Here is a 23,891-nt window from a genome sequence, read left to right on the forward strand (position 1 = left end):
TCCGCTCCGGTCGGCGCGCGGTGGTTTTCTACGGTCATTGTATTTGAAGAAAGTGGTTTTGCGATTAAGGGGTGGTTGAGGGTGGGTGTATATAGTCGGACTGACGCCTCACATAATTACGATCGAACTTGACAGGTAAGTTCGTTTGATCGTTAATTATATTTCGGCGTCAGTCCAGTATAATAATTATACGGGGGTTTACAGTATAGTAAGTTTAAGTTCAACTTTGTCCCGTGCGCGAAATACTTTTTTTCACTGTTGACGATTTCGCGCACGTTGTCAAGAGCAACCTTACTTCCTTACTTATTGGGGGTTTACAGTATAGTTGAATTCCGCAGTTCTAATTTAATAAGCGTGTACCTGAAACCATAAAACATTTTTTTGGACAGTAAAAGTTTATTTAAAAATAGAGGCTGATTAGCAAAAAAATAATGAAAATGTGCGGTTTTAAAGGTTTATTCAAAACGATATGATTGTCGCGGGCTCTGTGACGCAATAAGCCCGACCAATCAGCTCCTAGAACCATTCAGATGACATAACGACTTGGCAATATTGCAGGAGAATGGCATTTATAACTTGCGTCATCTGTCACAGGCACTTGTCACTTTCGTGCTAGATGCAGTTAAACATCCCTCTCAAAACGTCAAATGTGACAAACGTCAGACCTTCGCGTAAGGTTGCCAGCTCACTTCTACGTGATTGGTTGTAGGTTTGTGACGTATTTAGTCTGAAGCGTTTCAAATTCGGACTAAAAACACAGCTTTTCAATAATTTATTTTGGGTTTATTTTACTCGCAAATAAAAATTTAGGACACACGGGTCTTTTTATTTTTAATGTACTTTGTGGATCAGAAATAAAAAATGAAGGCGGGATGACCCCATTATTGTATATAGGTAGTTGTTTAAAGTATAAGTTCGCAAAACCAAGAACAAAAAGGAAATATGTATATATGTACAGTGTGTAAAGCGATGAAAATACAAGAGGGAATTTTTTTAAAATATTGATTTATGAAAAAAATTTATTCTTCGTGATATTTTTTGCTTGCTTTGAAAGTACCAGATATGGTTTTCCCACCAAGAAAGGTCTTCTTGAATATAAGATGGTAAGAACATTTGTGGCGAGCTTGGAAAGAGTTCACCCAGTAAGCGATTTTTGCTCGTTTATCCTGTGGAAGCTTTAGAGACATATTAACGGAGTTAAAAATAAATCCGAGAAACTTACAGCGTGTAGAAGGAGTCTTTTCGACGCTTTTTTCAACGTTTATTAAGGACTCTAAAAGGGCGATAGTAAGCTTTACAGCCTTTTTAGATTCCATCTCAGACGAGCTTAGTAAGAGGAAATCGTCTAGATAGTTGACGCACAACGTGTTCTGTGAACGGAGAGTACAAACCAAAGGTTTCATTAACTTTGTGAATGTATAAGGCGCCGATGCGAGACCGAAGGTGTCACGTACAAAACCACAGGAACTCTTGGGTTTTCACTCTTCTGGCGGTGACAATGTTTCGTTGCCGGCTGCTATACAGGGAGAAATGGGTAGGTTCAATTTGGTTTATATGCGCGCCAGAAGCGGGAATAACAACGAAAGTTGTAGATACTGCTCTTGCTTCAGGGAGCAGGATGTATATAGTTATCTCGAAGAAGGCGGTACTCAAGCACACACACACAGAGAAAGAAAGAAATTACATGGAGGCGAAAATACGGTATATTTAAATATCAGTTCAATAACCAAATGGGCAAATTCGCTTCGACTTACAACAAATAAACAAGGCAATGAACAAAAATTTTAACACTCACAAGATCCACTTACTCGCTTGATTTAAGTTTAGGGCGAGTTAATATGACCTCAAGTTTACTAGGATCTGGTTTATTAGATAGCGCTACCAATATAACACCTTGACCACGGGTACCTCACCTGGGGTATACTACTGATTAATATTTGACTTGTGAAATGTTTTATAAACTCAATATAATTAATTTGTGACTAAGCACCAAATAGTGTAACTAATACGTAAGTAATTGAATGCAACCAAAAATTTAAATGAAATATAACCTTAAATTATACATAACCTCCAAAATGACAAGTATTTATCTTGTTTATCATAAGTATAAAAAAAACTTCGTTAAACACAAAAAAACGACACGGTGAAAGTGAGCGAAGAAAAAGAATGAAGGAACAAGAGGAGATAGGTAAGATAGGATAGAGGCTCGACAAATGAATTCCCTTCCTTTATTTTATTTGACCACCGTGACGATGTAACGGAGATGGCACAACAATTACAGCCTGACCTTTGCCGGAGAGTGTAGCTTGCCAATTAAGGTGACCGGAGTGGATGGTGTGACTAACGGCTGACAATCGATGTGGCTTTGGTGATGCGAACCAGAACACAACGCATGCAAGACGTAGGTATAGATGGTTCCGGGAGATATCGGTAAGTATCACGATAGGCAAGGATGTCTGGTTCTGATTATTGTAGATGATGGAATCCAACGTTGGGTGATGAAACCTCCAAGGAAACTTGAAGACGACGAACGAAATAAAGTAGACGTAAAAAAAAAGCTAAAAGAAACATCGATAATGTGTAGACAATTACAGCTAACAGAGTCGTACCTCTTGAGATGACGAGCGAGCTTATGGTGAATGTGACGGAAGATCCGCAATATATGCGCGAGAAGAATTAACCACCAAAATATCAAACGGCACGTACTTAATCTTCTCTGACAACCAATTCTCTACAAATCCTTCCTTAGAAGCTCGATATAATTGTAATTAAAGACTTGGTGAAATCACATGTACTTCATACAAGATGTCTACAAGAAAAGTGAAAGTTGATAAGAGTATACGGGAAAAGGAAATTGTTATCATCTACAGGTAACAATAAAGAGATCAGAAAGTTACTAAATTTGAATTCGAATTGTAGGGAAAGAAAAAATGAAATAAAATATTTCGCAGACTTATAAGCCTTAAGGGTAAGAAAATAAACCGTTACAAAGGGCATGCATTGAAATTCGTACAGCTGACCCTGAAACTGGAATCTCAAGAACTTGCGATGTTCAGAAGCAACTGAAATTAAAAAGTATGCATCCCTTAGGTCTAGGGTTGCGGCGAAGCACCCTTTTTGGAATAGGGCCAATGCAGTGCGCGTATCTTCCATTTTAAAATGGGGTGCATGCAAGAATTGGTTTAAACACTTTAGGTTTAAAATAAAGCGCTTTTTACCGTTCGGTTTGTTGGCCAGAAAAATGGGCGACAGAAACTGGCCATTGGCGTACTGCGCCAATAAGGAGCAAATGCTTAATTTCTTCCGCCAAAAGAAGCTCTGTTTCCGGAGAACAAAAGGTGGAAGGAGGCGTGGATTGACCGGGACGCTTAGTTAGAGGGAGTTTATATCCCTTAAACCACGACAATAAAGTAGCATTGTCAGTAACGTGAGTGCACGCCGAGTAGAATAATTTTAAACGGCCAGCGTAAGGACCACTTACCGTCGTTAATCCCCGGGCGTCTGCGGTAAGGCTCGTAAATTGGCAACTCGCGATCTCATTTGAGGTTGCCCTTTCATTAGCCTCGCTGCCTCCACTTGACGGGCCGGGCGATTGAAGTTTAAAGACGGTCTGCTCGAGGGAGCCTGTTGTCTCCCACCCCTTTTTCCCTGGACTGAGAAACGACTGGAGGGGTAAGGCGTCTTAAGTTCCTTGCTGGTTGATTCTAAGGCCTTGGCTAACTTAATTTTTTCTCCCAGGTCAGGGCCAAACAGGAGTTCCGTGGAGGGGCAGTTTGACAACCTATCTCGAACGCCCTTGTTGAAGGACTGTAGAAGTAGATTTTTCCGAGTTACCGAAATGCGGTGAAATTTCCGGAATCGGTAAAGCATTCTAGAAGTTTCTTACAAGGGAGGTCTCCCCTTTTCGCTCCACTATTTAGCAGAAGGGTCAAGCCCTTACCCAGGGCACACAGTCCTTTGCCCAAAAGGGACTGGACTTCCGCGTGCGACTTGTCTATAGTCTGCTGGATTTGAGACAGAATATAAACCACTTCTGGATTTATGATTGGTGGACTTAACAATAGGGAATATGCATGTCATTTTTTTAATTTTTTAATCGTTTTTTACATCGTTCTAACATAGGAAAAACAGTAAACACTGTTAGAACAATTCAATTTAACTTGTAAAATAATATTTAAAACGTTAACTTTATTCGATGTGTTTAAACGCCGCCACATTTTCAGCGGGCCTTGGATGACGTCACAAGTCACGACCAGTATTTGTTTACTTTTAATGTTGATTTATCTCGTGATTTATTTAAACAGATTTTCAGTTGTAATAGCTATTCAGACCATGGAAAAAGCTAAAAAAACATTTTATAGGTATTGTCTTGTACAAAAGTGCAAAAACACTATTAGAAATATTCCCCATAAAGTGTATTTTGCAGTTCCAAAAGGACGACTTCCAGAGCGTTCTCAATTTTTTTACAGTTAGTGAACCCTAAAACAACCTTTTTCAACAATTGTGCCGTTGATTCTTGCAAATCGACGGACTATGCAATTTTTTTTCAAAATCCGATGAATTTTCTTAGTTAACAAATGGAATAATTTCCAAAATACCACAAGAAATGTAACTCTATAGTAGGCGAATGGAAAGCTCTCGGAAAGACCTACATTAAAAAAAAATACGTCCAAATCCGAGTTCACGAGAAATCAGCTATTCGGACTTGTTTTCGACACAACAAAAAATGATTTTGCAAATCGAGTCGCATAGAACGATTCTTTAAAGGGTGAGCTTTTTAATGCTTCTATTTTACCAAAATGTATGATTTTTATTAATCAGAACGCCAAGGGCCTATTATAGAGTTACCTTCCTTGTTATATTTCGGGAGTTATTCAATTTGTTAGTTAACTAAAAAAAATTCCACAGTCCATCAATTTGCAAGAATCATCGGGACAACTTTTGGAAATGGTTGTCTTAGGATTCCACCATCTGTAAACAGTGTAAACAAATGTAGAACGCTCTGGGAGTTACCCAGTTTAAAAGACCAAGTATCGTTTTGTAAATTTGTTTATTTAATTATGCAAAAACTATCAAATCTATGGCGATCGGGTTTGTCATATTGTTTTGTTATCAAAAGAAGTGACCAAATACGGATTTTCAAAAAGATCGGATGGATAGTAATAACCAACTGATAATCTTCGGGATTGCTTTTTTATATTTTTCCATAAAAAACAATAACATTTGTAAATGAACGTTTCATACCCATTGTATCTTATAGAAAATTCAATTCTAAACCAATTCATTTCTCTTCATTTTTTCTCTTACAGTAATAGTTAACGAGATAATTGAAGTTAAATGCGAAAAGAAACGACATTTTGCCTTTTTTCTTCGGTTTTTGTTTATACATAACAATATATTCCGGGAGTTTTCGGTTAGGGGGAGTATGATTTTCGGATTCACCGGATCTTTTTACATAGAAGACACTTGATTTCGTTGAGTGAAATGACAACACCCAGCCCAATCTGCCCAAGCTGTACCTAATTCGTTCAATTAGTTGTGACGTCATCGTAGCGAGTGCGTTGAGGAAGGTCAAGGCGCATTATCCAAACAAAGTGTCCTGCCATTTTATTTTGCATATCACTGTTGATTTTTTTTGATATTGGTTAAAGAACAAGTGTAAAACTTCCAGAAAGTTCCAACTAACATTGGTGTAATTTTTTATGTAATTAATAAAGCTATTGTACCTTTAACCTCACTTAAAAGCTGTATTCTTTTATTATAATGGGTGTATTAATTCACAGTGGCAACGAAACATGTAATTTCGTTATCCATTATTGCGCATTTCTTCAAAGAAAACGGAAATCAATTACGTCGTAGCGAAATTGCATATGAAAGTGGGCACGTTTCCAAATTGACTTTCGATTCGTCGCTATCGCCGATGTTGTTGAAGGGAGATGTGCAAGCCAGTATGAAGAACCGTGAATACATTGTTGAAGTAAGTAAAAACAGTAGGTACACATTATCATTGACTAATTATTCATTTTTAGATTTGGATCGATAGGGAAGACGGTATAATCGAAGGGAAATGTAATTGCCCTAGGGGGCAAGCAATATGCCATCATATGGCAGCATTGTGCATTCATGCACATCATAACGTAAGCGTTACCGAGCAGCCCTGTTCATGGAATGCCCCGAAAAAAGCTGTTGATGAACTGCATACCATTAGAGATATATATCCTACGAAACATTAACGGTACCAGCCATTAAGGAGTAACATTGGCTCAGAAGCAATTTCAACCTTCCGCAATGCCCTACAAACCTGCGTAGTAGGGTTTACATGGCTGCTGAACCCTGAAGAAGATGCTCAAAATTACTCTTTAGATGTACCCGTTATCGAAGACATTTTGTTTTCACAATCATACATGTCTTGTGCAGAGAAGTCTGCGTATTTAGCAGAAAAATGCCGTCTCACTACGGGGATGCTTGAGAATGTGGTACATTCAACAAGGGGTCAGGCTTCAAATGAAAGGTGGTTGATCATTCGGAAACATCGACTTACCGCAAGTAAATTTGGTGTAGTATTGAATGCATGCAACAGGAATAGATTTCCACCATCATTGTTTAAAAGCCTGGTAGAAGGCTACAGTTTAAATTCCCTACTTGCTGTGCAGTGGGGAAGAGAACGTGAAAAATGTGCAATAGAGACTTTTCAAAAGTTGTTTGGCGTTGATGTCCAATCAACTGGTTTGTGGTTGCACGAGTGTGGCTATTTGGGGGCAAGCCCCGATGGATTGGTAGGCGACACACACATTGTGGAAGTGAAGTGCCCATATAAATACAGAAACTCTAGCTTAAAGCAAGCTTTATCTAATGACCGAAGTTATATTATTTATAAGGAAAATGAAGAGACTGTCATCAACCGGAAACACAATTATTGGCACCAAATCCAAGGACAACTCCATATGACGAATAGAAGAGCATGTTACCTACTTATTTGGACTCCAAATGAGCTTGAAGTCGTTGAAGTACTTAAAGAGGATGCATGGTTGCAAAATATTACAATTTTAAAAGAATTTTATTTTGAAAAACTTGTACCTTACATATGTGGAACTTAAAATACTAAAAAAAAAACAAAATTCTACATTACTAGATTAATAAACATATATTATTTACAAAAAAGTTAATTTACTTTGGTGTCTAAATAATTGCTTTCCACTTCTTTTATTAGTTGGTTTTGTAAATTTGTTAAAGCTCCCACGGTTTGAAAAATAATGTCGGCATGAGAAAGCATAGTGCTTGGAATAAAACTTAATATTTTAAAGTTTTTCATCCGACATATTGCTCTTTCCACGTGTACTCTTGCGCGAGCAATACACTCAGTCCTTTTTACTTGTTCTGGTGTAAATTGACCCGTATTCAGGAATGGTGGGATATTCAGACTAATACCTGCAGGTAGTATGTCGCCGATTAGGAAACCTTTATCGGCCAATATTAAGTCGCCAGGTTCCAACTGTTCTAAAACACCATAATGCTGAACGATTTTTTTGTCGCTTGTGGATGCAGGATAGAGGGAACTTAAATAAGTAATCACACCGTTGGGAGCCACACCAACTTACTGCCAAATCTAAATGTGGGAAGTTTCTTCTTAACTTCATTAGTGTCATAAAAAGTTGATCTTTTTTACTAATTATTTGTACTTGCCACTTTAAATAATAATTTATCTCCAAATCCTTAAGTAAATTGTAAAGGGCACAAAATACACTATTATTTGGCAATCCAGTGTACATGGAGACTAATTCGTTGTTGTTACATATGCTGTCATATGTGAATTGTCGAGCATTATATTTTTGTTTTAAGTCTTCCAAGTCCTTTTCTAAAAAATAACTTTCACCATAGATTATAGCAGTAGAGATTTGGGAAAGAGGTGACGGACCAGGCTGCGGATCACTGCCAATCTGAACGTCTGTAGCGTATGAAGGACCAGGTTGAGGATTGTCTCTAGAGATACTAACAATCTCCACTTCTGCACTGTGACATGGAATTTCTTGGTCCGGTTCTTGTTCTGGTACGCAACTACTGCAAACAAAATAATAGATTTCACTTATAAAAGATATCCCTTTACCTGCTCTGCGCTATAGGATCACTTATGTCTAACTTAATTTTTTTCTTCTTTGGACTGGTAAACGTAAACCTTTTGTCTTTGTTATGAGCAAACAGTACGGGTCCCGATTCTCGTTTACCGTCTACAAAATGGCAACTACATAAGTATGCACCGGGGCCAGGTTCAACATCTCGCCTATAAACAGCTTCATGTTAAAGTTGTTAATCAAATTGTAGTTGCCAAGTTTCATTAGCAATAAGAAAAACTTGCCTCACTAACTTCTTCCAACGAAGTCTTTCTTTTCCGCTAGCAGGGAACTTGTAAAACTTGTAGGTTTCCCGTACGTTGTAATGTTTACAACCAGGTGCCCAACATAAAACCATTCTGTATCCCAAGCAGGTACTACACACCTACAAAACTACCATTCATAACAATAATTTTTAGGTTATAAAACTTTATTTTTGATATAAAGTTAATAATTGTGAGAAATCATAAACCAAATTGGCATAGTAAGTTCCAGTTCACCAGTAAATTGAAAATACTTACTTTTTATAGTCCTTTTCTTTCTAATTTAATTTATATTAAGCAAAAACAATACAAGCATATGAATTTTACACAGAAGCGCGGTTTGTTTAGATAAAGCACCTTGACCTACACCAACACAGCTGGTATCTACTACGTCATACTAATGGAGCGAATTTGACTGGACTAAGTACTTATAAAATTGACACAACAAAATGCGATCGCGTGGCATTTGACGTCATTTTATTCGTCCAGTAGTGAAGCGTTTCGCAAATTTGAATTTCGTTCGCTTATTTTGCACTTTTGAATTAACATTTTTAGCAATTAAAAACAAACTAAATAAGAAACTAATGGTTTAAGTATAATGTCAGGACAATAAATATTTGCTGGAGAAAGAATCAAGTAAATTTAAACCACATGCATATTCCCTATTCCATGTTAGATCTAGGAACTGAATACTTAGAAACGACGTTGCTAAGCTCGTCTTTGCTAAAGCCGTTTTTTAGCACATGGCGCCAACTAGTGGCCATAGCCTCATGTAAGGGAGCAGCACCTGTATTTTCTCCGTTTGGGTCTGCGGCCAAGCAGAGCCAGGACCGTCATCTGGTAAAGGTTCCTCATCATTAAGGACCAGGACGTTGTCGGCCTCGGATTCGCCTCTAATGCTACACGCATTGTGTTCGGACGCCTGAGGATCAGGAAGCCGGAAGGGAATTTTCTCCGCCCGACAGGCGCCGAGGGTAAGGCGACAACGGAGACGAGCTACACGCGTCGCCCCGTTGAGACGAGCAGGAAAACGAACGAAAATTTTTCGCAGCAGCGGCATGCTCCAGAATCTCAATGCCTTTGAGGAGAGCGGCTACCTCCAGCCGAGATGAGGCCCTGCTAGAGGACCGCGAGCGGATACGGTGACGTTCGCGATAAGATTTCTTGGACTTCCCCATTACTAAAATAAAAAAAGGGGGGCTGCAAGGGAAAGGTTAAAGATAATCGTACCTTATTATAACGAAATGAAAGAACGATGAAAACTAAAAACGAAAGCAGAACACAAGAAACTTATGTGCGAAACGCAGAAGTATGCACGTGGAGCAGACATAAAAAAATGTAGATTTGACGGAGATTTTACATTTTTTACAAGTGGAACAAGTGTCAGTATGAGGATTCCCAAATCCAAGACTAAAGTCTAAAGTATAAAACACTTTTTTTAACTCTGATGCTAAATATAACCTACATGTTTTGGCTCTAGAGTAGTCACTTTCGCGACATTTGTATGACTTAATGTGAGCTCTAACTGAAACTGAAATTTCTTTCTATTGTAATTTTGACCGATTGTTGAATCCAGCAAGCCCAGTTGGGGTAGATGTTGATTGGAAATAAGAACAACTGCTTTCACGGTTTCCTTTATTCTAGCACCTTACACTTTTCTTACACTAAGTGGACTGTATTTACAACTGCGCTTACTGAACTAAACTTAAGCCTAGAAAACATGAATACATAAAGTAAGGTGGTTAGGGAGTCCTTTTCCCAAAATGGGCGGAAATTACCGCTCGTTAATCATGGCACTCATTTCTAATTCTACCGTGTCGAATTATGAGTTCGCTCCCTAACACCGATCTCTCCCTCGCCGTTCTTGAGGCATCTCACCAGTAAGCATAAAGTATCTAGCCAAAATAGCTAAACGATTAGATGTTGCAGCTTAAATGTATTTGGTACCTACTTTTTTTTATTAACCATGTAGAAAATTCTTACTGTATTTGTACTATTTCACCACTGTGCTTTCGTAGTTTATACTTCACTACTATTGATTGTGGCATATGGTCATCACACTGCTTTCGTTTTCGAGGTACGGGAATACCTACCCATGTATTTCAGTAGAAAACGATCTTGATCAACTTTCGAAGTTTGTGACAGGCAATGATGCCGAAAATCTGTAAAAAATAACACTACAGTTTGTAGAATTACTAAAGCTCGATAATATTTTTTGCAACGAATTTGATACCAAATTTATGAACTAACAAATTGTAACAGTGGGAGCAAAAAACCAAAAAGTCGTGTATTGCACGGTATAGTTTTTTTTAACAAAAATAATCTATGAACAAAATCACAGAAATGTTTAGTTCTTGTTATTCTTCTCTAGTTGGTATGACACTTGACAGTTCATGTGTTTATTTTTGTTTGTGTATTATAACCTTACAATTTACATAATAATGAATCCTCAAGTTGGACAACGATTAGCAATAGCTGCAGCTGCTGCAGCAATACCATTAATTGTACTGTTAATGAAACAGCTTAAACCAAAGGTTAAGAAAAAAATCGAAAAGTGTGGTCGGAACATTCTCGAACAAATCAAAACCTTTCAAATTTAACCAAAAGCATTTTTCTTTAATCCCCGTTTTTGAAACATCTTGTAACTGAACCTGATCTAAGTAAGAGTGAATATTTCTTAAAAGTGTACGGTCTTCGTAGCACATCGTCTGTACTTGTTTTTTGTGAGCGTTACATATCCTGCAGGGATAGTTTGAAGAAAAAGATTCAGAAAATCCCAGAGCTCCAGCCAACCCTAAATTGTCTCCAATAAAAGCAACAACGTGAAATTTTTTTAATTTTAATTTATTTACAGTTGCATGAACCTTGTGGTCATTAGCGACTACGTTTAGATACAGTTGGTACAGCTTATAACTTACGCAGAGATCCTGTGTTTCGTCCGGAGGGTTGCTGTAGAGTTGCATTCAAACAAGTGCTGGATTGTTATAGGTATGTGACATGCGTTACACTGTTTAGGTGGGTTTTTGGAAATGAGGTGTTCATGTGTATATCTAGAGTGGCCAATTCGTAACCGTGTGTAAATGATTTGGTCTCTTCTGTTATTAAGTTGTATTTGTCTATGTGTGTAGAAACCGTATTACACCGTTAAACTTGTTTACGTTAACTTTAACTCCGTTGGTTTTCATTTCATTTAGGTATTAACTGATTTTTTGAAACACAAGGCCAAACAAGAAGATGTTTTTCAACAAAGAGGTATAATGTGGAGGTAAACATGGAATGGAAATGTACACACCGCCTAGTTTATGTATACCGGAATGGGATCCTAAAGGATTTCCTACTTCGAAATCATCGTAATAAATGATTAGAGGAAAATTCAATTCTTTTTTTGTATTAGTAAAGGTGACTTTCATTTCTCGCCAAACGGAACCTTGAATAATGTTTTCTAAACTATTATTTTCTCTATCTTCCAAATAGCATATGTAATCCAAACATTCTTGAAGCATATTAGGAATTGAAAAGAATTTTTCCAAAACTACAGTAAGTTCTATAACTTGCATAGTGCACGGCACAGATGATAATGACATTCCAACTTGTCCCCGTTTATATTCCATTCTTTGGCCAATTTGAACTTCTAAAGGGGGAAAAAAGTACCAAGATCGGAAAAGAAACGAAATCTTAAATGTTCTGAGCTGAAACACTTCATAGTATTACTGACCACAGCTAATGCGGTGTTGATAATATGCAAATTAGATTCAAAATACGAAGGTGGCAATAATTCACGAAGGCTATTTGTCAAACATGATTCCAGATTAGTTGTGAGGTATTTTTGAAATTCATTTGTTACAAACTGAACAACGACTCGAGAAATCGAAGGGTTAGCATACAAAGAAGATAAAAACAAAGAGATTTGGTGACTTAAATTGTATTCTGTGTTTGATAGTGTGGAGGTACTACTACAACCAATAGATTGATCATTTACAGTTTTCGTGAGTGTAGACAATTCCTGTACTTCATACTCATTATGTGCATTAATAGAAACAGGTGTTTCGCAATCACTATGTTCGCGAGTTAAATGCTTCCTAAGAGAATTACTACACGTATAAGCCCTGCCACAATTTGCTTCACCACAAGTATATTGATTGGTAGCAAAACGGCAAAATGATTTCATATGCGCTATCAATTTAGATTTACATTCAAAAGTGTTTTTACAACCGTAACATGTAAACATTTTCACTTTTATTAAAAATAAAAAAGAATTTAATTTATTGTGTGAGATAAATACCCAAATCACTTAATAAAGAACAAATTCCCGCTGATGGCTTTACATCATCATCAGTTTTGCACAATCCTATTTGAATTAGTAGCCATATGTGCTGGCATTCTTCAGGATATTTGGCCTGAGTAGCAAAAAAAATTTTAAAGGCAGCATCTACAGCTTGCAATAAACAGGAGAATTTAAAAAAACGTTTCGTCAATAACAACAAAGGCGCAATTTATTTTACTGGCACCACCTGACGCAAAAATCGATGGCTGAAATGATTTACCCAACTGGGACAACTTCTCCTTTTTCTCCTTCACAGCGGTTGGTATATCGGTGTCAGAAGGTACCAGTGTAATGAAGGAATCCCGCACTTCAATTGTGGAAGGACGCCAAAACTTTGCACCCTTTTTCCTAGATGAAGGTAGTGGTACGAGAAACGGTAGCAATAAAATTGCTGCGTTTGTTTTGGCTTCTAAATCTGCTCCTATAAAAAATACCAAATGTATCATTGATTTTATGAATAGTTAAAGTTTTACAGTGACTATTTCACTTGATTATTTTATACTCGAAAAACAACATAGAAAGGATCTGGTTTATAATGGAAAAACTCTCATCTCGTAAAACCAACATAAAGCTTTTTCAGCCGCAAAATTTGGACAAATGTCACATATTTTGTCAGTTTAGTTATTATATTTATCTGCGCCTGTAGGATAACTCTCACTTATCCCGGTCATTTTAAGTGGGATAAGAACTTAATTACCACACTCAGTGGGATAAGCCCTTGTCAAAACAATGTATGATCAAAAATCAACTATCAAGATTATATATTGTAAACATTAACGTCTGATGGAAGAGTTCCAGACTCACTCATGACATAAGCAAAGAAATCAGAAGCAAAATTTTTGACGTACAAATTTTCTTGACGTTAGGATTTTCTTGTTTCTATGGCGTCGAAAACTGCTAACTATGCTACTTCGATTGAAATTAAAAAAAATGCATCAAATTTATTTTTCGTTTTTAGCAGTAGAAGAACAGTCGCAGATAAAAAGTTGTATTTAATACTTGGGCTAACGGCCATTAACATACTCATACTCTTACAATAGCTCGGGCTAACGCCCTCGTATGCGCAATTGTCGCATTCGTAAGTTAATGAGGCCGTTATCCCACTGATTAAATAAATAACTATTATAGAGTTGAGTGTTACCTTGTGTAGGTCCATTTTATTCTTTATAAATAAGTAATAAAACTCAATCTACACTGGAAAATGAATTTATTGCTGACGCGCTTAGTTTTTTTTTTTTTTAGTTTAGTTATTGCTTGATTTCGTGAAATAGTCTTGCCCTCATTACTCTGAGGTCTTGCCGAATATAAACCAGAAAAAGAATTGATCACAAAATTACTTCGCTCATGACATTTGCCTTTGGATATTGATTTTGTCAACGAATGTAGTTTGCGAAATTACTAAGCAACAAACTTTCAACTCGTGGTCTAATTTTTGCGGCAAAAATTTTTGTGCAAATTAACTCGTAGCTGTTGCTTTTGGCCCATCCCACTCGTCCCCGTTGTCGACTTATGTGATTGTCGTTGCAATAGCTACTACAGTAATTTGTTACAAAAATCTTGTCGGCACAAAACAGACCACTTGTGTATTATATGTATATGAAAAAAGTAATTGTAAATAATTCTAATAAAATGGGACTCACCTTTCCTAAGCGCTACCAGCTGTTCAATTATAGATTTCACTTCCTTGTCCACTACTTTATTGCATTTCTTTTCAGATATTTCTATTATTTTATCTTGCGCTTGTATGAAGGAAGAAAAAAACTTGTCCTCTTTACCTTCGTGGAAGATTGTAAAATCTTCTAACAACTTAAAAAAACACATTAAAAACTTTTAAATATGAATACCCAATAAATTTACCAGTCTATAACCTTCGGATGTCTTTAATGCTGGGTAGGTATCAAAATATTGAAATATAGTTAGGTTTCTTTCTAGTTCGCGTTTCCTAGCATTAACAGCAGCTTTCCAATTACTTAATACCACCGACCAAGGTTGAATGGTGTTTTTCAAAAAGTTCAGTTTGTCTTGAACTTCTTGGTTTTCGACTGGTATATAATCTTCATCTACTACGCTTTGCGTAGAACTACGGGAATCTCGACTACTAGATCGTGAAGATTTAGGAAGGACATTTGCTCCTCTAAGTTCCGCTCTTTTCTTAAGATACGCCACATATAGGGGCCCTCCAAGATTCCTTTTCCGATTGAATTTATCCACTTTTGCGTATGTTGTAAAAAATGCAGAAGGGTCAACTTTCTTAAATATTTGATGCAATTCTAGAGAAAATTTGAGGTGGCAATGGCTTGGTAAAGATTTGGTAGGTTCTGCTTCCAATATAGAACTAATAATTAAATTAGCCACCCTTTTTCTGTCTGCTTTATCAATAAATCCGTCCTGGGCCTTTCCTTCCCCAACGTTGACTTTGTCAATATTTGGTAGCACTGAAATAGTAGAAGATAAGAATACTGCGAAATTGTGTACTTCTGTACATACTGTTTGGTTTTCGAATTCATTAAAATTGGTGGTTTCCTTTAGAATAGATGGAGGTAAAACATCTACTGCTGTAAAAGTAGAGCTCCCAGCTTGGTCAGTAAGAAGAAGCGGTACTGGGGAGGAAGATGTGCTGGCGGGAAGATCCACATTCATCAGTTCAGTAAGAAACTAAAAAACAAAAAGTTTGTTAGGTGGTGACATAAATATTTACCGAGGTAGTCACAATCACAATGATTTTATTTAATTATATCATTTGGGAATAAACTGCATTAAAAATACTTTAACTGACCGAAAAATTTTCTGTATTTCCGACTTTTTCCATGTCATCTTTCCGGAGCCCACAGTTGCCTAAATCTTGCTCTTTCACCGAGCACAGGAAGCAATTGCGTTAATTCGGCCTCCGTTAGAATTTGTAGCGTTGCGTAATCAATACTTTGATCTAACACAAATGAAAACATATTGAAGCACAAAAACATCAAAAAGAGTAACATGCGATAATCAAAAATCAATCTATAATAAGTAAGTAGGTAATTTACAAAATAGGTATACAAAATAAAGCTCAAGACAAAAAAGTTTAAAATTTGATTGACTTGAAAAATTTACGCAAATGTAAGAGATAGCTACCGCTATTGCATTTGTATCGAATCAATAATTTTGTTCTGTGGTTGTGCTCTTGTAATCGAGCATTTTTAATTTTTTTTTAATGTAATGAATCTCTATCAAAACAGCTTTTAGATTATCGCTAATAAAGTGAAATAGTTATGCGCCAACGTTAGGTATATAGGGACTTTTTGCAAGGAAACCCATTATTCTGCACCCAGTGCTTGGAGGCCTGAACTAATACTGTTTTAAAAGTTGTTAGTCTATATACCTTACTTACATTACATAATCATAATTCAGAAATCGCACGCGGAACGATGTGTGAGACATGGAAAAGAAAGGACAGGGCCTCGGTACCGAACAATGCGCGATGTATTAATCCCCTTACGATTAGTAAACCCAACACTTGACTTTGCTCCTCTCCAACTGATTATTGTTATTAATTAATAAAAGTATCTACTTACCTTTAAAATCTTCAATTTTGTGTGAGAATCCCCACTGTCTTAACAAATTTTCGGTTAGTTCATCAGCCATCACAAAATATGAAATGCACATTAGGTTCAATTAAGTTACAATAAGTATGCGATGTTTTACCGAATAAAGTTCAGCTAACTCTAACTTAAATCCGCTAATAATATAATAAAAATGCAAGCGTAATGCTGAATCAGGAATCTCTTACTTGCAAAATAAAGTTATTCACCCATAAGAACATGACTACATCCGTAATTCAAAAGTAACTATTCAAGCTTTAAATTTAGGTACATTAATTGTAATTTACAGGTAAGCAATCTTGTATAGTACCTAAATGTAATTGTGTCTAATTATATATGACTATTCCAGGAATTATAAGTTACATTTCCAGTAATCTCCTTTTAATCACGTCGCACTTCATTTTACAATTTTCAATTTACAATTTTACATCTTACACCTGCACGGTGTAATATTAAGTTACAATTCTCGAAATCTTGCTTTCATGACGTCACAAGAAAACCTGACGTTATTTAACTTTTTTCTATAATTACAACTGTAAATTGTTAAGAATTGCATTTACAATTTTGAGAAGTCTTCTTTTAAGGTTACTCCGTTTTACGTAAATCTTGATTCACAGAGCGAGTTTTCATAACGAATGCTTATTTATTGTAAAGTACGATTTTGTAACATAAAATGTTACTTTTGATTATAGTAACCCTAATTGGTACCCAGCGATTTTTCTCCGTGTATGTACAGCTATCTTCCGGAACTTAAAACAACAATATTTACAGGTCAGTTACTTATATAAATGGAATTTGTGATGTATTAATATCGATATATTGTAAGATGCCAACTGCAGAACAAGATTGGAAAAAGATTGCCTGTGATTTCCACAGCAAAGCAAATGGAATTTCCCTCTATGCCTTGGATCAATTGATAGAAAATACATAAATTTTAGAGCTCCACGTAGTGCAGGATCGTACTTTTATAACTACAAAGGGGATCACAGCATTGTGCTTCTTGCCGTTGCCGACGCAAATTACAAATTTTTATACGTAGATGTAGGGGTAAATGGTCGAGTAAGTGATGGAGGTGTTTACAGCGAATCGTCCTTAAAACTTGCCATTGACAGAGGTAAACTTAATTTACCTACTGACGAATGTCTTCCTGATCAAGATATTCCAATACCGTATACATTTATAGCAGATGATGCATTTCCATTGTCTAAGAGAATCATGAAGCCATTTAATAATCGAGGTTTGACAAACGATAAACGAATATTGAATTATCGATTATCACGTGCGAGACGTGTGGTAGAGAATGCCTTTGGAATCTTGGCAAATAGGTTTAGAATACTACTGAATACTATAAATTTAAGTCCTGATAAAGTGGAGTTAATCACTTTAACTTGTTGTGTTTTACATAATTTTTTATTAAGTAAAAATCCTAAGTATAAAAAAATTGCTATAAATAACAATAAACTACCAAATTTGGTACAAATTCAAGGTGGTAATAGATCCACAAATGAAGCTATGGCAAAATAATATTGTGTAATTGTAAAATATTATTAATCATTTAGTTTTAAAAAATTTATGGAAATATGTTAAATAGCAATAAATATTAGGTAGCTAGCAATGCAATTTTATTTATTTAAAAAAGAAATACGCGAATAAAAACAGTATTGGTACACTTGTAACAAAAAAATGTACGCTTAACTATCTGCCTCTTCCATTTCTGCATTAAAAATTAAATTTTCTATGGAATGTTTTGGCTTAAGTTTTCTACTTCTGCTTTGAATATTTTTTATTCTGGAAGACGAGTATTTCGCATAAACATCTTCGTTGTCTTGATTTGCAGGAGTATTTAATAAACAAATATTTTTTTTTTTTTATTGTCGATTATTTCCAAGAAATATTGACATCGTCATTTTCATTTGAATCACAAACATTATGTATACATATATGATATAAATAAGATTTGGACAAGAATGTAGATTAAAAAAACAAAAAACAAGGTATAAATATCATAATACATCAAAATACATAAAAATCAAATATCACAGTTGAGAGCACGCCGTAACAAATTCCTGAAATGAATAAGGGCTGTTTTTGACTAGAAACTCTTTTAGATCATTTCTGAACTTTATAGTTTGCTGATTGGTTACTAAAGTGGCTGGTAATAAATTATATGTACAGGGTGACAATTTGAAAACTTACCACCCCCCATATCTTAGTAAATAAACGAGATATTTAAAAAAATCAAAATCCGTTTCGGTAATTCGGAGGGGGAATCACAATGACATAGTTGGCGATGCACCCCCTGCGCCCCAGTCACCCCAACTTTTAAATCTTAAATAGTGACTCTCCATGTGTGATACGTCATTGGAAAGCTCTGAAAAAATGCTTTTATTTTGGGACCTCTTTTATTTATTCTGTTTATTAACGATCTTGGACCAACGCTCTCTACTATTGGACAGTGTCTACAATACGCCGACGATACAACTGTTCTTACGAATGCAGGTGATATGGAACGCTTAATCAACACATCTACCGCAGCACTGCAGATAGCCGATAATTGGTGCGCAGCAAACGAATTGTGTCTAAATCATACTAAAACAACGGAAATGGTTATGTCCTTGAGACCGCACAACTATGATAGAAATCCAGCTGAGTCTAAGTTCCTTGGAGTTTGGATTGATCCCAAACTAAGTTTCAACAAACATATAGATCATTTAGCTGCAACAATAGCTCGCAATACCTTTGCATTACGAAGGTTATCTGATAACGTCTCTGTTCGTGTCTTAAGGGTCGCATATTTTGCATTAATACAGTCACAGTTAATGTACTGCAACATTGTATGGGGGAATTGCTCACATTCAAATGGGATTTTTGCACTACAACGGAAGGCAATCAGAATCGTTGGCAACTTGGATTACAGAGAAGATTGCAGGGACATGTTTATCCAACTAAGAGCACTAACTGTTCCTTCATATATATTTTAAATTGCATCTTGTATGCCAGATCTCAATTGGACAATTATTCCTTAAGATCTGACATACACTCCCACAACACACGTTCGTCCACAGAAATTTATGTGAAATACTGTAGGCTACACAAAACATATATGAGTTTTCAAAACACTTCTGTCATACTTTTTAATAAATTACCTGTAAGTATAAGAAAATTATCAATCCTAAGCCTTAGGAAAATTCTTAAATGTGTATTAATTAAACATGCCTTTTATAGCGTAGCAGTATTTGAAAATTTAGAAGATTTAGATTTCAACAATATTGTGTGACTTCTGCAAATGTATATTTTTTTGTTACAAGTATGCAGTCAATATATATTATTATTATTATTATATTATTATTATTACATTGGCTTCCCCACAATCTTTTGAACGTCGTTTTTTTAGCAGGTGTCGAAGCTCTACTACAATAACTTCCTACAACAGTATCATCACTTGATGCCGGAGAAGATAGTTGTGTCAAACTCCCATCACATTGTAGTTCATATTCGCCTTCTATGAGTTCGCCTTGTTCGTCATCCAAAGTATCTAATTGATACGATGATGTAGACTGTCGAATGTTTAGGTGCTGGTTTAAAAAGGTCAGTTTCTCATAGTACCACAATGATGGAGTATAAATCTGAAATAAGAGTGCGTTTAAACATCTGAAGTACGTGTTGCAAAACAATTAACTTACATCCTCTTCTCCAGCACCACTACGGAAATTTGCTAGATACTTTCTCCGTTCAATTGCATAAGTGTTTCGAATGCCATTCCATTTCTTTTGAATTTCCACAGTTGTTGTGTTCGGTCGAATTGCATTGAGTGCCCTACAGACACGATCCAATGCCACTCCACGTCTTTGCTTGTTGTGGTAGTCCTTATGTTTCACAAAATACAAACACTCATTTTTTTCATACTGTTCAATTAACAATGATACTTGGTCATTTGTCCAAGACATATTGATTATCAGTGGCGACCACAAACCACTTTTCGTGCTGGCGACTGGCGTAAATTTTTAGGTTAAGTCAAACAGCTTAAAAGCGGTATTTTATAACTTCTGGTTTATGGGCATGCTTATAATAATAATAATAATAATAATGCTTTATTGCCCAAACAGAATAAATCCAATAACAGGACAAAATTAAATTAAATTCAAGTAGAGAGTGATAACTTAATAATATAATCTACACAAAAAAAAAATACTTAAATAATTTAAATCAAAATGAACACATATAGAGTAAGTAGATATCATAACCTGTGATTTACAATATAAAAAATATACGACCTTTAATTTGTAATTAACTGAATAATAGATTTAAGTTTCATACAAAAAATATCACTTGTATTCGAAATTAAATTGTAGTCTTTACACATTATGTCCAAAAAGTGACACGAATTGTTATAGAAATAGGACACGTCGTATTTTCTATCACATTTTGTAACAAAAATTTGTTGACATGAAAAATTCTGTATTATACGGTCACAATCCGTTGGGTCACAAATTTGATAACAAATATGATGTAAGAAATATTACCGTCTAAGACTAGCTTAAGAAATGTCAAGTGAATTCTACGTCCCCAATGCTTAAAGAAGCGCCTACGCATTTCCTTTTTCCAGTTTTTTGCAAAACTGTGTGAGGGCATTTAACTATTGGTGGATTATTGAGACCACCAAAATACCTAGTTTTTGTTCGATTTTTACCACTTTTACGCCCTCCAGATGTGCTTTGGACATGGTTATCATATTCACCGGTGTCAATTTCGCCATTTCCGCTCTCCATGATAAATTTCGCTTTACGGACAACACAAGTAGGTATATACTTTGTTTCACTGGTGCTGAACCTGACGTCATAAATGTGATTCTCTCTTCATTACATTTAAATCGATTGAGACAAAAAAATTACGTCATTAACGTAAGTCGTGACAAATAAACCAATTGATCTGTCATAATATCAATCCGTCAAACGATTTTCGTTATAGACAGATTTCCAGTGTTGATTAGGTAGTTTGTGTTAAAAGTGAAGTAAATATCATCAAAGTTAAAAACGCTTAGGCAAGTCGACAGTGCAGCAACGCCGTTAATAGACAAGTATTTTAAAAATTTTACCGCATAATGGTTCGATTCGCTCATATCGTGAATTTAGGTCATTCCCGTTACCATTAGGTAAATATGACGAACCGATACACAGAATGAAGATGTTCGCCAGAACACTTAGGTATTGAATTGATTTTATAGGTGAGAATGTTACACTCCGTTCCTTACACAGTAATCTTCAACGACTTGATGGCGTAGAAATATCTGGTACCTCTTTGTCCCGCAGTTTGAAGAAACTGAAATTCACGTGGCGGAGATGCACCGTCTCCAATAGATTATTTTTAATGGAACAGCCCTATGCAGTTCAAAGAAGACTACAATTTTTGAGAGACTTTAAACACAACGAAACTTCACTCTTTCCATTACGACCTGTGGTTTTAGACGAAACCTGGATATACAGTAAAGGGTCTTTTAGAAGAAGCTGGCAAGATGGTACTCTCAAAACAGTTAGAAAAAGAAGTAGTGAAGGGGTCCGGTATATACCTAATACTCCATGCAGGATCAGAAGATGGATTTGTGGTGTAGTGTCGCTTTTTGTCTTTTGTAGATACGATTTGAATATGAACATTTGAGAGTTTTTTCTTCACTACCTGTTTTCTTTCACAATTGCGTTTTTTTTTTAAATAAATCGGATCAGAAGATATTCAAGATCCTTATGCGAATATCTCGACTGTGTGGCAAAAGAACAGAAACTGTATGTATGCGTTGTTATTTCAATGAGCCAGTGGTATAATGACTACGCTTTATCTCAAATTTGTAAGATCTATAAATGCAAAAGGCTTACCGATAAACCATGGCCTATTCTACTTCTGCAAATGGCTAGTTAAGGGTCATTAAAATTCGCGCAACTTAACGCGTATTCTTCACATTGGTAGCATACTTAATTTCACATCAACATTATGTAAACAAAATATTAATTTACGAACTGCCTAAACAAACTTTAAGTTACAAATGTTCCTATGCGTTTTCTGTAACCATCATACACTTCATCTCAAAGAGTTTCGGATGCTCTGGCAGTATCCATTCGGATGTGCAAAGAATCGGTTACATGAGGTTATTACAAACGGTTGAAAAGGTTTAATTCATACCAACGGACTTCCTCTACATAAAATACATGACCATTTAGCCATTATAAAACCTAAGAACAGGAAAAAACCTATCAGAACCAGATGCCTTACAAGTGATTGTCAACTTGGGCGGTCTAATAATGATGAACGATAGTGACACCTTAATAAATAAGTTGAAACGTTAATGTGACAATATGTAAACCAACTACTAATTTACGACCTGCCTTAATTTTGCTATGACGTCAGATAGTGTGACGAAAGGTTCAGCACCCTTGAAACAAAGTATACAACGTTTATAGAACTGCAAATTGCATCTTGTTGAGTTTTGATAAATCCTGACGGTTTTGTTGAGTTTTGCAAAACCGTACATATTTTGAATGTTTATAACACGGTTTTTATTGCGTTTTGCTCTATTCTGTGTTCACGAACAGAAAGCTGGCATCAGAAAATACATATATGATAACATGCTCAGTTTTCACCAATTTTGCACTTTTGAGTTTTGAAAAAACGCTCCTCAATTGATTATAGAAAAGCTTGTTTGATTATAGTAGGGGAGCTAGCACGAAATCCACTGAACGAGATTGATCAAAATTTTAACCGATGGAGTTCCATTTTGCCATATCAGAGTATGCTAAAATCGATCGTCTGCCGCCTCAGGTCATACGACTTAAGGCGCTGCGGGTACTTCTTGTGGTACCAATTCTGAAAGGTTGTTTTTCGAGAAAATAAGTTATACACCAAATGAAAACGTTGATAATAGCTCTTAAAAAAATATTTAAAAAAATCGCGCACATTTGATAACTCCGTAAAAAAAACAATTCTTAGTCGGTTTTTCACGAACTTTCTGCGGATATAACTAGGTTACCGTTGGAAGAATGAAGCTGATTTTTTTTACAGACTAATGATAGGTACAGCCAATGACTATGAGAGTGTTTCTTTTTTAAATTTTTTCTCTAATTATAAGATATCTTATAATGTTAAGCTAATAAGATAATCTTGTAATTAGAGACAAAATTTAAAAACGAAACACCGTTAAGTCATTAGTAGTACCTATCATCAGTCTGTAAAAAAAATCAGCTTCATTCGTCTCACCGTAACCTAGTTATATCCGTAGAAAGTTCGTGAAAAACCGACTAAGAATTGTGTTTTTACGGAGTTATCAAATGCGCGGGATTTTTTTAAATATTTTTTTAAGAGCCATTATCAACGTTTTCATTTGGTATATAACTTATTTTTTCGAAAAACAACCTTTCAGAATTGGTACCGCAAGAAGTACCCGCAGCGCATTAAGTCGTATGACCTGAGGCGGCAGACGATCGATTTGAGCATACTCTGATAGGGCAAAATGGAACACCATCGGTTAAATTTTTGATCATTCTCGTTCAGTGGATTTCGTGTTAGCTCCCCTACTATTACCCTATAATTTACTAATCCGACAATTTTCAAATAGTTGCTGTAACGTTTGCGC

General features: G+C 35.9%; 1 protein-coding gene across 1 annotated transcript; it reads right to left on the reverse strand.

The window, feature by feature from the left end:
- Positions 1 to 10,035: 10,035 nt before the first annotated feature.
- Positions 10,036 to 16,585, reverse strand: LOC116167131. Its single transcript, XM_031482372.1, has 7 exons — positions 16,247 to 16,585; positions 15,472 to 15,621; positions 15,183 to 15,350; positions 14,553 to 15,130; positions 14,336 to 14,501; positions 12,916 to 13,116; positions 10,036 to 10,533 (listed from the first exon to the last, which is right to left on the reverse strand). Coding segments are annotated over exons 3-7 (1,053 nt in total). The 5' UTR covers positions 15,184 to 15,350; positions 15,472 to 15,621; positions 16,247 to 16,585; the 3' UTR covers positions 10,036 to 10,426.
- Positions 16,586 to 23,891: the final 7,306 nt, after the last annotated feature.

The sequence above is a fragment of the Photinus pyralis genome, unplaced genomic scaffold (genome assembly GCF_008802855.1).
Source record: "Photinus pyralis isolate 1611_PpyrPB1 unplaced genomic scaffold, Ppyr1.3 Ppyr1.4_LG1, whole genome shotgun sequence".
NCBI lineage: Eukaryota > Metazoa > Arthropoda > Insecta > Coleoptera > Lampyridae > Photinus > Photinus pyralis.

What these genes read in the sequence shown, in the direction of transcription:
- LOC116167131 (XM_031482372.1), bottom strand. An exon ending in CATCCGAAGGTTATAGACTG is followed by an intron (nt 14,502 to 14,552) that starts GTAAATTTATTG and finishes TGTTTTTTTAAG; the next exon opens with TTGTTAGAAGATTTTACAAT. An exon ending in GGAGAAGTTGTCCCAGTTGG is followed by an intron (nt 10,534 to 12,915) that starts GTAAATCATTTC and finishes TATTTTTTACAG; the next exon opens with ATTTTCGGCATCATTGCCTG.